The sequence below is a fragment of the Sinohyriopsis cumingii genome, chromosome 8, assembly GCF_028554795.1.
Source record: "Sinohyriopsis cumingii isolate HCF-2022 chromosome 8, ASM2855479v2, whole genome shotgun sequence".
NCBI classification, from domain to species: Eukaryota; Metazoa; Mollusca; class Bivalvia; order Unionida; family Unionidae; genus Sinohyriopsis; species Sinohyriopsis cumingii.
In genome coordinates, this window is record NC_142968.1 from 101,327,755 (window position 1) to 101,342,391 (window position 14,637).

The window sequence follows — 14,637 nt, forward strand, 5'->3', positions numbered from 1 at the left end:
CTATGTCCAACAGAGCTAAAAACTGGGACAGACAACACCAGTGATATTGCTTGAACAATACTCTCAAGTCCTCACTACTAAGTAAAATAGCTGATGAAAGATACACTGAGTGATTATCTGATGTAATTATCAAACTTTAAAGAATTTCATTTTTAAAATCCAGCTTTTCATAATGCATGTCACATTACTCGATTTGTTGATGAGATCAAGAGCATAATGTCCACAAAAAATCAAGTCTGTATGATTTAAAGTTATTAATATTTCAACCAACAATCTGATTCGGAGCCAAATTCCAGCAGAATTTTTATTGAAACTATGAATAAAAAGTTAAGAAATGCTACAAATAAGAATTTTTACAAGGCAGAAGAGTGGTATTTCTATGGCAACAACAAATCAAGCACTGTGCATACTCGTAATTCAGGTCCAACTGCAAACAACACAGACACTGATAAGCATTTTTAATTGTTCAATTACCCAAGTATCAGTGCACTGTTGAATAAATGCTGTAGATTATATGCTGCACCCGTATCCTAGTTCTGTCTGATTCGGCCCAACTTCCAAGCTGATTTGGACCATGTGAAATATTCAGTTTAGTCCAGGATTTTAATGTGACATTTAAAATTTGTTTTAAAGATGATTTTCTCATTATGTCCCAAGTACATGGAGCAGTTCAAATATGCATTTAAGGCAACAATATTCTGTTAGACTGCATGATAATGGGGTTGTTATATATAATGAAATTGTGTAAGATTGTTTATTTTGCCTCAGCAATTTATTAGTAAACACTTGAATGACATGGCTGAATAGAAGGGAATAAATGTACGTCACAGCCACTTTTGGCATGTGGAAACTAATGATTGTTTACAGAGATCGCCAAATACATTTTTCATTTTAAAAAACGGATTTTTAAGTCTAATTAAACATTTTTATGGTATGCATACATAACAAATCCATTTCTTAATGACTATAATATACAATATATGTGGCCAGTGACCTTTAACAGTACTAAAATGTATGTTGCATTATCCCCACCCCCAATGCACTTAAAAGCATGACATTTATTAAAACAAATGTCAAGACTCATTTTGTTGAATCAGAAGTCGCTACTGATAGAAAATGACACTAGAACAGTAAAAAACGACACTAGAACTCAAAACAGGATTTTTATCAATGGGTAATTCACCACCAAATTTGGAACTAATTGTCTTTTTAAAACAAAATTAGAGTATATAAAAAAAACCTCACCAAACAAAGTCAGAACCATTCAACTAGCTTTGTGGCCATAACTAGCTCAGGATGCACTTATACAGATTTGTTTACTTGGTGTTATCAGCATGAAATGAATACTATGATTAAGTACCATTAGTCAACACCCATCAAGTACCATGAGTGAGTTTTATAATTGGATTTATATTGCTTTTTTCTATTGATTACTATTATTGGGTATTATGACTAAGTACCATGATTGAATATTAAACAAAGACTGTCCTTACGGCTGATGAAATACACCTGCAACTTTTTGGACTTTAAGCTTAAAACTAAAATATTTTGTGGACATTTGACCTACTGCACCTTTATACAATCTAGCTGCATAAAAAACATAATACACATCTCAGTTTGAGCTATGTGATATCCACGTATCTAAATCTGCTTATTCGAGCAAGACAAAACTTACTTTTTGTCAAGTTATATCATGACTGGCTGTTCTGCCACTTACATTATAAGCTGTTCCTGCCACACCATTCTCTCGGATGTGGTCATCTGCGTAGTTATTGTCAAATGTGCCTTTGTATCTTCTTGAGCCTCTAGAAGACTCTGAAACAGTACAACAGTACAACAACAACAACAACAACAAAAGATTATAAAGGATAAACAGAAATCAAAGAATTTGAAGACACATCTGTAATAGTCATGCTAGATGAACTGTTCCTATCTATACACTAAATAAAAGGCAATGTAGGTCAGAATGAATTCCTTGGAATCAAGAATTGGTAAAAGATGTCAATACACTACACAGACTTCAAGTACAATTTTTTGAAATGGTAAGGTAATTTCATTTTTAAAAGTAGGGAAAAAAATTGAAAATCAAAAACATATATTCCAATCATGTGACTGACTTACCTTTTGAACCAACCATATCTCTACTCACATAACTGATCCCTACAAACCAAACAAAAACTTGCTCCTGGAATAAATAGGTTTCCCACTACAGCAGCTAACCTGAAGCTGTAGTTCATACATGCCTGGGTCAATCCCCCATGATGCAGCAGTGGCCTTCATGTAACAGCACCTGTGTTTCTGTTCTGTCACTGATTGTTTTAATCATAATGAGGGGAAAATATGAATTCTTTTCATTGAAATTTTCAAAAAGATGCATTATTAAATATTGTTTGCTTTGGAATATCAAATTTGTTTTGTATTGAGTGCAAAAAGATGCAGTATGAAATATTGTTTGCTTTGGAATATTACATTTGTTTTGTACTGAGTGCAAAAAGATGCAGTATGAAATATTGTTTGCTTTGGAATATCACATTTGTTTTGTATTGAGTGCAAAAAGATGCAGTATGAAATATTGTTTGCTTTGGAATATCACATTTGTTTTGTATTGAGTGCAAAAAGATGCAGTATGAAATATTGTTTCCTTTGGAATATCACATTTGTTTTGTATTGAGTGCAAAAAGATGCAGTATGAAATATTGTTTGCTTTGGAATATCACATTTGTTTTGTATTGAGTGCAAAAAGATGCAGTGTGAAATATTGTTTGCTTTGGAATATCACATTTGTTTTGTATTGAGTGCAAAAAGATGCAGTATGAAATATTGTTTGCTTTGGAATATCACATTTGTTTTGTATTGAGTGCAAAAAGATGCATTATGAAATATTGTTTGCTTTGGAATATCACATTTGTTTTGTATTGAGTGCAGTAAGGAGAATGCGATTTTTGTTTGAAATATAGTTAAAATTACAGCACGATTTCACAGTGTAGATCAATTTTTGAAACCAATGTAATTCAGATTTACAGAAATAACCAAGAAAGTACATTTTGAGGAAATTCAAGACGCAAAAAAGTTAATTATATTTATTGCTAAATTAAGGTTATTACGGGCTAAGGAAGACACAGGTTTAAGCCCTGTCACTTGCATTCTCTTTGTAGAATCAACCCCATCAATTAACATGACCTGGATGACTTCTATTGCTAAAAAAAATCCAAACATTGTATCAAAAAAGTCAAATGAGTAAAATTGCAAAGAAGCTGCATTTCAATTTTCCAGTGGAAATATGACTTCTTCACTATCTTGGCTTATTAAATCTGAAGCTCTTGGTTTCTGACCAAAACAAGCCATCATTCGCTCAGTTTTGTTTTGAATTTAGTGTTTTGAATGACTTATAAAATGGGACATCTCTGAGGTAGATGTGTTAGCCCTTGGCCTTAATAAATATGCATTTCTATGCTATTTTTGTAGATCCTTCATAGCACATGTCATAGTCTTAACCACTTGCGAATAGTTTTGAAAATTTCTCCTAAATAAAATGATACGAATGGCATTTTCATTAATGTGCATCTCATTTTTGTTGCAGGCATTGCAAAGAAAATGTTTTTTCATTTTCTTAGTTGAAAGTTTTTTTTGTAATAAAATAACCATCTCTGCTTTCAAATGGACCAAACAGTTCATTCAGTTCATTCATAACAAATCTAATAAATGAGAAGCTACTGCATCTGCTACGTGAGTGTTTACAATCAAAAGTAGTTTCTAACACACAACACTATTGACCCAGGTGTAATTCAGTATGAAACCACGTAGTATGGAAAAATACTGCACGATTCTGACAATGTAAAGTTAATGAAGAAAAAAATGAGCATATAATAATTCCTCATACTGCACTAAAATGACGACATTGACTTTTATGGGGGCCTCGAGTGGCCGAGTGGTCTAAAGTACTCTCCATTATGGATCACTGCCATCTCACCTCTGTCTGCGTAGGTTCGAGTCTCAGATTCAGCCAATGTGGGTATGTGAGAAAGCTTAGCTTGCCAGTAGCTTCTCAAGGGTCGGTGGTTCTTTCTGTGGATTTCCTGGGTTCTTCCTCCACCATTAATACTGGCCACCATGTATAGCCTATCATGTGCTGAAAAATGGCATTAAACCCTACAAAAAGAACAACAACATTGACTTTTATGTGATACTACAACATCAACATTGTTGTATGAAGCTGCTGAAATAGTATTTCCTGTCTTCTGAAATGAGTTTAAATTTCAAACTATTGTACAGTAGTCCCCCTCTTGAACGGCCCCCCTGACCAGCGGCCACCCGCTCCTTATGGCCAGAATCCATTGGCACCGACGAGTTTGTGTTCAAAAGTACCCCTCGTGAAAGGCCACCCAGCTAACGCGACCAGCGGCCAGCATATTAGTGCAAAATCATAAAATTTACCCCTCACAAGCGGCCGCATTTTATTTGAATATGTATCCAGAACCAGTATTGTATTCATAACGTGTGTTAAGTAATCCGATTTCTATTTCCCGATGTCAGGTTTTCGTTACTGAAAGAAGTGTTGAGTAAAGTACATTTACCACTAAGGTTAATTTACGCCTCACGAGAAGCCAAATTTATTCCATAAAAACCGAGAAAGACTCAAATTTTAATCCATACAAAAGGGTACGTACATGTAATCCAATTAGCCTTACTGCTGTGTTATCATAAGATGTCCGGTTTAGTCACTGATAATTGTTAAGAATACAATTATCGAACAGTAGAAACAGCTGAGAAGTGGCAGTATCGATGTACAATACCCAAGTCAGCAGGAAGATGGTTTAATAGCCTTTATGGCTTCCCTTAGTAAGATGTTGAGCTTGTTCACTTTGGTAATCAGTGGCTATTACTACTGACAATAATTGTCAAAATTACGAATCCTAGCGGCCGCGAGGTCAAATCTGCGTGATGTTAATGGTACATATCGAAGCCGTTTTGGCTTCTCTCATCTAGTTTCAAGAAATGTATAAAAACAATAGGGTACCAGACTGCGACTAACGAATCACGTGACAAGATCACTTCCTTTAAAAACACACGGCAATTTGTTTAGATGCATACAAAATTGTTTTATCAGTATTGTAGTTGGCAACATGAATAACTTACTGCAAAAAGATCAACATGTCATCGAGGAAAATAAAAATTCTCAGTTTAGAGGAGAACATGAAAGTAATTCAACTGACGGGGGGGGGGGGGGTGCGCGTCAAGGATCCTTGCAGAAAACTAACGTCGGGAAGACTAAGATAAACAATATCGTGAAAGATAATGAAACAGTTCTGCAGAAGTGGAAAGGTGAAATGGACGGAGAAAGGAAGATTGTTTGAGCCAGGAGACGTTTGAATCCTGATTTGAAAGACAAGAAAAAGCAAAAATTTTGTCAGTTGAACTGGGATATGACGACTTTACCGCAAGTAACGGATGGTTCCACAGATTTCAAGTGCGACACGGTATCAAGTGTTCTGTCTTTAGCGGCGAATCAGCTGATGTTAATAATGAAGTTGTCGAAGACTGGAACAAAAGACTAAACGATATATGCAGGGGATATGACAGCAAGGATATTTTTAATGTCATGAGACTGGTTTGTTTTTTAGATTGTTACCAACAAAGTGACGTGATGTGAACTTTAACATAATTATAAAGACAGTGTTAAAACTGTATCAATGGTTATTCATAGCATTCTTTTGCAAATGATGACAAAGTTTGTTTTACGTTTATTTCACATCATGCATGTAATTTTTTAATTAAAATATTAAATATTTAAAATTAATTGTACTTGTGACTTTTTTCATATGTATTTACTATTCGCATTTGTCATCCCCCTCTAGAAAGGCCACCCGCATTATAAGGCCACTTTCCTGCTGCATTAGGGGTGGCCTTATAAGAGGGGGACTACTGTACTAAGTTATGCAATTTAACAATAACCTTATAACCTGCTAATAAGTCCAGTCCAACAGCAAACTACATAAGACTGAATTACCATTGTATAATGTGCTGGCAGATCTGGGTCTATGTAGTTTGTTGAGAGTAACCAGTAGGAAAAAACAAACACAGACCCTGATCTGATGGAATATTATGCAATGGCACATCAAGCTATGTAGTTTGCAGTAGAGTGACTTATAAGTGAGTATGTATGGTCAGCACTTTGCATCAGCCAATACGACTTTTACTGGCTCATGAAAGTCCATATGCACAGACACAAGATTACATCATTTTATTATTGCAATTCTACCTTTATATAATACATCAGCTTGGGTCCAACAACTGCCAACCAAGCTAGGTATTAAACTGCACTATAGGGAGAATGAACACAAATTTTATGACTGTGTATATGTGATGGGGGTGGGGTGGGGGGAAGAGGAATGTGGGCAAATGCCAGTCAAATGTAAAGTAATAATGTTAGTTTATGTTAATTAATTATATATTTCACTTTGTCTGGGCTTTGTGCATTTCATTTTTTCTTTAAATAATAATGTTTTACTAAGGAAATAAAGACATAATACAAAGCTTCATGACATTTTCTTTTTAACCTTATTGCTGTACATTAGATGACCTTTTCTGCTGCACAATTGATGACCCTTATTCCAGTACAGTTGATGACCTTTATTCCAGTAGATGACCCTTATTCCTGTACATTTTATGACCTGTACTGCTGTAAACATGATGACCCTTACTGCTGTACAGTTGATGACCCTTACTGCTGTACAGTTGATGACCCTTATTGTTGTACAGTTGATTGATGACTCAGTGCTGTTCAGTAATGCCCTTACTGCTGTATAAATGATGACCCTTATTGCTGTACAGTTAATGACCCTTATTCCTGTACATTTGATGACCCTTCTTCCTGTACAATTAATTACCCTTACTGCTGTAATGTCCTTACTGATGTACAGTTGAAGACCCTTATTCATGTACACTTGATGACCCTTATTGCTTTACAGTTAATGCCTTTATCGCTGTACAGTTAATGCCTTTATTGCTGTACAGTTAATGCCCTTATTGATGTATAATTAATAACCCTTACTGCTGTACTGTTAATGCCCTTACTGATGTATAATTAATAACCCTTATTGCTGTAAAGTTAATGACCCTTATTCCTGTACATTTGATGACCCTTCTTCCTGTACAATTACCCTTTTTTGCAGTACAGCTGATGGCCCTTATTGCTGTACAGCTGATGACCAATATTACTGTGCATTTTATAAGATTCTTGTGGCATTTAACAACCATTTTCCACACACAATAGGCAATACATGGTGGCTAGTTTTTTTTCAGTGGAGGAAGAACCCAGAAGTCTCTGTGAAGAATCACTGACCAACAGGAAACTGGAAAGCTTTCTCATATACTCATGCTGGACTTGAATTTATGCAGACAGTGGTGAGTTGTGAGTGATTTCTAAAGGTGAGTGAATTAGACCACTCAGCCACCCAGGGCCCCTTTACATTTGAGAGACCAATTCAAATATAATGGTTAAATTTGTATTATGGTGTCCATAGTTGTACTGTGTATCATATGGAATCAAGTTATAATGAAAGACATTATAATGATGATTAGCTATATCATTGTTATTATCACATATCCAATTCATAAGACATTTTCTATTCCTGTTTCATTAATTACAGAATAACTGTTCATATTAATTGACGTCAGAACATTTAATAAACCAATTTATGATATCACATGTCAAGCCAATGTTTTCCATTTATACTTCAAAATCGTAGAACATTCGTTGCGATAAAAAAGAATCAGAAAAAGAAATGTTGTCATGGAACACTAATGCTTTCTAACTGGACCCAAGGTGGCTCTATGGACCTTGTAATGGACCTGTGACCAAAATAGTGTGGGACTAAATCCCACCTTCAGATTGTACGGAGAGAAATTGTATGCTCCTTCCATAAGATCTGATCATGATAAAACATTTGGGGGGGGGGAGGGGGGGCACAAACCTTCATATCTCCATGGTGATTTTCTCTCAGACTCTTCAAGGTCATCTAGGTAGGTTTGTTTGCTATCTGGATGGAATGTACGATGTTCAAAAGTTGGTGAGTCCAATTTATTATGAGAGTAAGTTGTGCTGCTGTACTCTGGTGGAGGCAGGAATACTGTCTTGACATCCTCCTCCTGGAAAGATGAAAAACTTCATGTTAAACATTATTATCATTTTACATGAACTACATATCTTTACAAATAAAAACTGAAAACTAGTATTTAGCATTTATCTCCTTTCTTAAGGATAACTTAACACTTAAAGCCGCACTCCCTCATCAAACTAGAGTATTGCAAATGATACATTTTATGCCTTCCATGTGGTTAATAGTATTATTATACTATTTTTTATGTATGAAACTCTTTAGTTGATCAGATACTCAAGAACAGAAAGATATAGCATCCATTTTTAACTTTCGTCACTGTCACTAAACACCATTGCCTAGAAATACTAAATGATCCAATGCACCTTATCAGTTCATGTCTTTCTGGTTTCAAATGCAAGCCATCAAAATTGGTCATGGTAAAAGACTTGCAACAGGTTTTCTTCTTTTAGTCTGTGACCTTAACCTTTGACATACTGACCCAAAAGTGAATGCATCTCTTCCTCCTCTGACATACAAACCATCCACAACATTTCCTTAAAATCTGTGGCATGTGGCAACTTATTTTTGTGAAAAATGATTTTGTTCTTGGAGTTCCTCTGACCTTGATATCTGGTAGTTCAAAACTTTAGTTTTGTGAAATAATTTTTCCACCTTTCAGTCAATGTGATACTAATCTTTGACCCCCAAAAGAACAGGTGTACTCTGTGTTTCAAATACAAGCCATTCACAAAATTTAGTGAAAGTAGCTCATAAAGAACTCAAGATAACATGGAGAAACTAGTTTTTCATGTCAATGTAACATTGGTCTATGGACTAAAACAATTAGTAGGTTGTCTTTCCTGTCTCAACCCACAAGTCAAATTAATGTGTAGAGAGAGTTTCCTTCTTTCCATCCCTGGAACCTTGACCTCTGAAAGAAGCCATAGCACTAAGGTGGTAAAGCATTGGACCTGTAATCCCAGAGTCATGAGTTCAATACCTGTTCAGACCAGTCTGGTGAGCTGTATCTGTATATCTTTGGAATAGACACTGAGCTTCCATGACCACAGCCAACCCATAAATAACTCATGGGTTGACAAAGCTATGTGTTGGCAGCACATGTTGTCCTCATTGTCAAAGTGCTGTTATTAGGTGAGTTGTGCCCAACCTAAATAATGATCTACCAAAATAAAATCATTTACTAGAGTCATTTAAAAATCATTTGAACACAGTGCAGGTTTACAATTCAGGGAAACAAGTTTTGTTATCAAAATCCCAATGTCATTGAGTCTAAATAATATTGTTTTTAGATCACAACACACCGCTCTGGTGGCCTAATGGTTAGAGCGTCTGCCGCGGATGCAGGAGGTCGTGGGTTCGATTCCACGGCTGAGTCATACCAGAGACTTACAAAAATGGTACTAACAGCTGCCTCGCTTGGTGTTCAGCATTAAGAGGTTAGTGTTAGGACTGGTCGGCTTGGTGTCAGGATAACATGACTGGGTGGGACACCATGCTACATGTCTGCAGCATGATGCCCCAATGTTAGACATCACTATAAACTGGCATATTGCAGACATCATAGCAATATGACTGAAAATTGTTAAAGCTACGTTAAAAATAAAAATCACATCACATCAAAGGTCACAACACAATAACTCTCCATTGTTATGAATTCGTTATTTCCTTTCAACACAGAAATATAGTGGTTTTTAGTTAACTATGTCCGTAACATAATTCTTCAATATGTAATATGTATAGTGTCACTTCATGACATGACAAATGATGTCCTGCAAGAAACTGATGAAATGACAGACTTGTCTGAATGTATTTTATGTGATTTAACTACACTACTCTGTACATCCTTTTATTCTTCACATAAATGAATTCTTCATTGTGTGATATATAAAATCTTATGAGTGTGCTCAATGCAATGAAATTTCTGAAACTCACTGAAAAATTTAAATCATTTGTTCACCACAAATTCCATTTGAAATGAGAATTCATTTAAGATCTGCTCATGACAGATCAAAATTATAGCAATTTGTCAGAAAATCTTCATTCATATGTTATTCTTTCTATATTTGATGTAAAGTGAACAGCTTACACCATATTACACAGGTGCATTGAGAAACTACGGTTCTGGATCAATGCTTTTCGAAGTGAAGGATGACCACTTACAAAATGTTGGAAGTATTAAACAATTTGTTAAATGTACATTTTTACATTGTTATGGACCCAAGCAATCCAAGATCATTAAAAAAAAATGTCTAGTTTGATAGTACACAGATCAGGCATGGGAAAAGACCGTTGATGATTTTGATTTTTAAGTCCTGTGTGTAAGATACCCTAAAGATCATTGCCCTCCCATGAAGCTGCTGGAATTGAGAAATAGGCATCAAGTCAAGCACAATTTTCAGGAGATCTGACCAAAGAGTTGTGTGCACTTGTAAAAGGCATGTGTGAGACTTACATGAATAAGGTACATGTATTTTGCTATGAAGTCCCATATAGTTTTTGAATAGATATTTATAATAAAACAAGATGATCTACTACAGTGGTATAGCAATCATCAATGTAACCCCTGAAACTGCCAGGATGGGGGTTGGGGAACAGATGCTGTTGGGTGACCACAATTGCAATCAAACAACTTATTAAATTCTGCAAAGCAGGGGGTCATGGTTTCTTGCTAGGCCAATGAGCTACTGGCAGCAAATTAAGATGGAACTGAAAAAATGATATTCTTTATTAGGTTGAAAATGCATACTGATATGTAAATTATTGTCAAAAATGCAATTAAGACATTGCAGAAAGGGTGAAAAGTTATGGGAAAAGTACTGAGAGAACACCACCAACAAAAGCTACATGAAGCAGGTTTAATAATCACTCAAAACAACTGTTAGTATAAAGCAATATCCAAACTAGATTTGTGCTTGTAATATACTGTAGCCCACACTGTCTGTATTCAAAATGTTTAAATTGATAAAAATGTGAATTTTTTAAAATAATGACATGAAAATCTATTCAGATTTTATTCATGCATTTCATTTGTCTCAAGACATTTTTGCTGAACTGTGCTAACAAGGTTTTGATCACAAAATGTCAAGTTCAAAAATGTATATTAAACAAAAATTGCTGTAATGGTCCAAAATCTAATCACAACAGCTGCATTTAGATTTTTCATACATATTTTTAATTTGTCTCCATTAAGTTGGTTCTTGATGAACCTTGCTAAGAAGATTCTCAGATTGGACGGCTGTCTATGACCAAATTAAGATACCCCAGGCAGCAAGGAGCATTACAAAAAATAACAAAATTAACTCTCAACATGTACAAGAATTACACTATACAGTGTATTTGTAAATCTAGATATTTGTTGGGCATTTTTTTCCCTTGATGCCAATACATCCAGACTTTGAGAGAGTCTCGCTTCAGAGATCTTCTGTTTCCAGTCCATAGTCCATATCATAAAAACTTTGAGCAAAAAACTCCAGCCGAGTCCAGATAAAAAAAATTAATTTGTTTTACATTCTGAAACTTTACTTAAAGTTACAAATGAAAAACTTTCAGGACTGGGTGTGCAAATTTTAATTTCATTTCTGGTATTTTACATTTCATCGATTTAACTAAGCTCCACGTAGTGTGATCTAATTTGTGGAATTTTGATGCTTTGTCACAAGTTTTATGCTTAACTAGTTTCTCAAGAAATTGGCTGGATCTCTCAGTAGTCAAAATTTCATCAAGAATTTTGTATATACTAGACTTAAATTCAAAACTGTGGCACAAGTCTCTACATTTTCAAAATCCTACAAACAGTGCTGAGACTGCTAGACATTATTTGGAGCTAAAAATGTCAACTTTTTGTTCAAACAAACTGTAAACATGTTTTAAGTAGCAAGTACAATTCCTACATCATGTGAGTGTGTACAGGACTGTGAAGATATTATTTATTGTTAAAAAGTGACATCTACAATAAAAACTAAACTGTAAATGCTCAACCAAATATAATGAATACTAATAAAAAAAGTGAAGATATGTATGAAAATTTGAAAGATTCATCAAAGTAACTCCTTCTTTTTAATACATTTAACAAAAGAGTGCCAAAATTATGATTACAATTAAAAGATAGCATGTAACGGCCAGAATGTTAAAATAAGAAGCTTGCTATTTCTATTTTAGGGCACAAAAGAACAATTTTCATCCCCATGCTTCAAGGGAGAATAATTTGATATTATCCATCTGTCCATCCATTACCACATCTCACATGTGGGGAACACAAAAAGAAAAGAAAAGAGTCAGCAAAGTGTTAATGAAGAAATCTAGAATACAGTGATACTGTATAGATGCACTAGTGGTGTTAATTTTGTAAAAGCTATTAAAAGACAAGAAGACAACTCTGTCATTATTACCACAGGACTAAGACAGCAGTTGTCTTTCCAAGAAGATTTCCTAACTTGATTTTGACAACTTTCAGAGTCTTCACCAAGCTGTTTATCTCCTTCATGCTGTGAGGGGAAAAACATAAGCATTCCACACAACATAGATAAGGCAATGCAATGCAAAAATAAAAACTACATATTGAAAAATGTGATTATTTAAATAACTGAACAGCATATATGTGATTATTTAAATAATTGAATAGCATATAATTAGGATTGTGAGGATTGGATCAATTAATGAAATGAGCAGTTTTTGAAAGGAAATCTTGTCACATAATCTTTTACAACATAAGGCCTATTAATGAATCATTCCAAATAGCCCATGAATCAATTATTTTGATAAAAATATATACTCTAGTCAAGTATCCCATATTCTTGCTAGTTAAAGGGAAGAAAATACTGGAATTTTCAATCAAAGTATAACAATGAGAACAAAGAACAGAGATGGCTTGAAGAATTCATGTAATCTCACATCCAACAGAATCCAAGGAATGAATACAATTCATGTGAAATTGATAAGCATGTTTCTTGTATCATGATCATAAGCAAGTTCCAATAAAATTCTAAGTACATGTAATCTTTATCATACACATTTTAAGTCTTTTCTTCTCTTTTTCTCCTGATAGAGAACTGAGCAAAAAAATATTTTCTGAAAATATTTAAGCAATGTTTGATGAGCATTTTCTATTGCAATGATTCTGTATTGTTTGAAATCCTACTGTATATACTTGTGTATAAGCCTGTTTGCATATAAGCTGACCACCCAAACTGAATAGGTAAAAACATTTTTTAAAACGCATGATCTAATCATAAGATGACCCATAAGATCTAGACTACATCAAAAGATGCACAAAGCGAGTTCTAAATGCATTTATTCAGGCAAATCACATTTCTAAATTAAAATATTATCTTCAAACCCAATGAAAGTGAAAGTAGGAAAACTGATTTATATGTTGAAATACAAACTAACAATTTATGTTCAGTGTTAAGTCTTAATTGAAATAATAAAATCCTCATACTAAAATCCTGAATTATAGAAGTTCTTTCACTTTTAGAATCCTTCGAAATATAGCTCGGTATCAGAATTGAAAAACAGTTTGTAACACTCGGCTTCTGTTATGGGCATGCTGTCATCATATATGATGTCACTGTCATAAAGGAACATCTAATTGTGCGTCATTCTGCTTCTCATTCTCCTCGTCATTGTCTCATTTAAAGATGGCATCATCCTCAGTTCCATCCATGACACTGTTGATACAGCTCTTTCAAAATGATTTGGCAATCATTTTCGATGGTATTTAGTCCCATGAGTCTTTGACCCACAAGTCGATGTCTGGCCTCATGAAATTCCCCCCTTTTGTCATCTTCACTGTGCCTGAACAAAACCCATCCGGACCACATCGTTCACCTGTCTTTAACTGGCTTGTTTAGGTAGACATCAAGAGGTCATAACACTGATTTAAATCTCCTGCTGTCACAGCAAATGTAGTTTTCATTCTCTTTGCGGCATTTTTTTACCTCGTCTGTCTTGTGTGCTGGAAACATGTCCCAGACAAGCATTGAAGCTTTCTGAAGAAGTGTACCTGGCCTCTTGTTCCAGACTTTCTCCAACCATTCAGTCATTCCACTTTCATGCATCCATCCCTTTTCATGTGCATGACAATGACACCAGCAGGAAATTTCATGCTTATCGACAGGGTCTTCCTTCTAAAAATGATGACAGGTGGCAGCTTTGATCTGTCAGCTAAACAGGCCAAAACAACCGTAAAATGTGTTTTTTCATGGCCAGTTGTTTTTATCAGAACAGTTTTCTCACCAACAGCATTGACTGTTGTATTGCTTGGTAAGTCAAAGGTCATAGTCGTCTCATCCATATTTCCATTTTGTGATAGTTTGAATGAGCACTCCTTTCTGCATTTAATGATGAACTTCTGAAATGATTCAATTTTTGTCTTCCAAGTGTTTTGGTCGCTTTGTGCTATCTTCGTTTCCTGCCTGAGCGAGAAACCATGCCAGTTCATAAAACAAGAACACCAACCAACTGATGCAACAAAGTTTGAATCTGAAAACTTGTATTTATCATCTTTCACTATTTGCAT

At 34.9% G+C, this 14,637-nt stretch overlaps 1 protein-coding gene across 9 annotated transcripts in view; it reads right to left on the reverse strand.

Annotated features, from left to right (window-relative positions):
- Positions 1 to 14,637, reverse strand: part of LOC149794253 (nephrin-like) — a 347,553-nt gene that overhangs the window by 10,309 nt on the left and 322,607 nt on the right. For 8 of the 9 annotated variants that reach the window (XM_089968382.1, XM_089968380.1, XM_089968381.1 and 5 more), the window contains 3 exons: positions 12,509 to 12,604; positions 7,974 to 8,148; positions 1,718 to 1,815 (listed from right to left, as the gene is read on the reverse strand). In XM_089968382.1, the coding sequence (XP_089824508.1) occupies positions 1,718 to 1,815; positions 7,974 to 8,148; positions 12,509 to 12,604 (369 nt within the window). The remainder of the gene's footprint in view (positions 1 to 1,717; positions 1,816 to 7,973; positions 8,149 to 12,508; positions 12,605 to 14,637) is intronic. The other variant, XM_089968389.1, reaches the window with a different exon arrangement.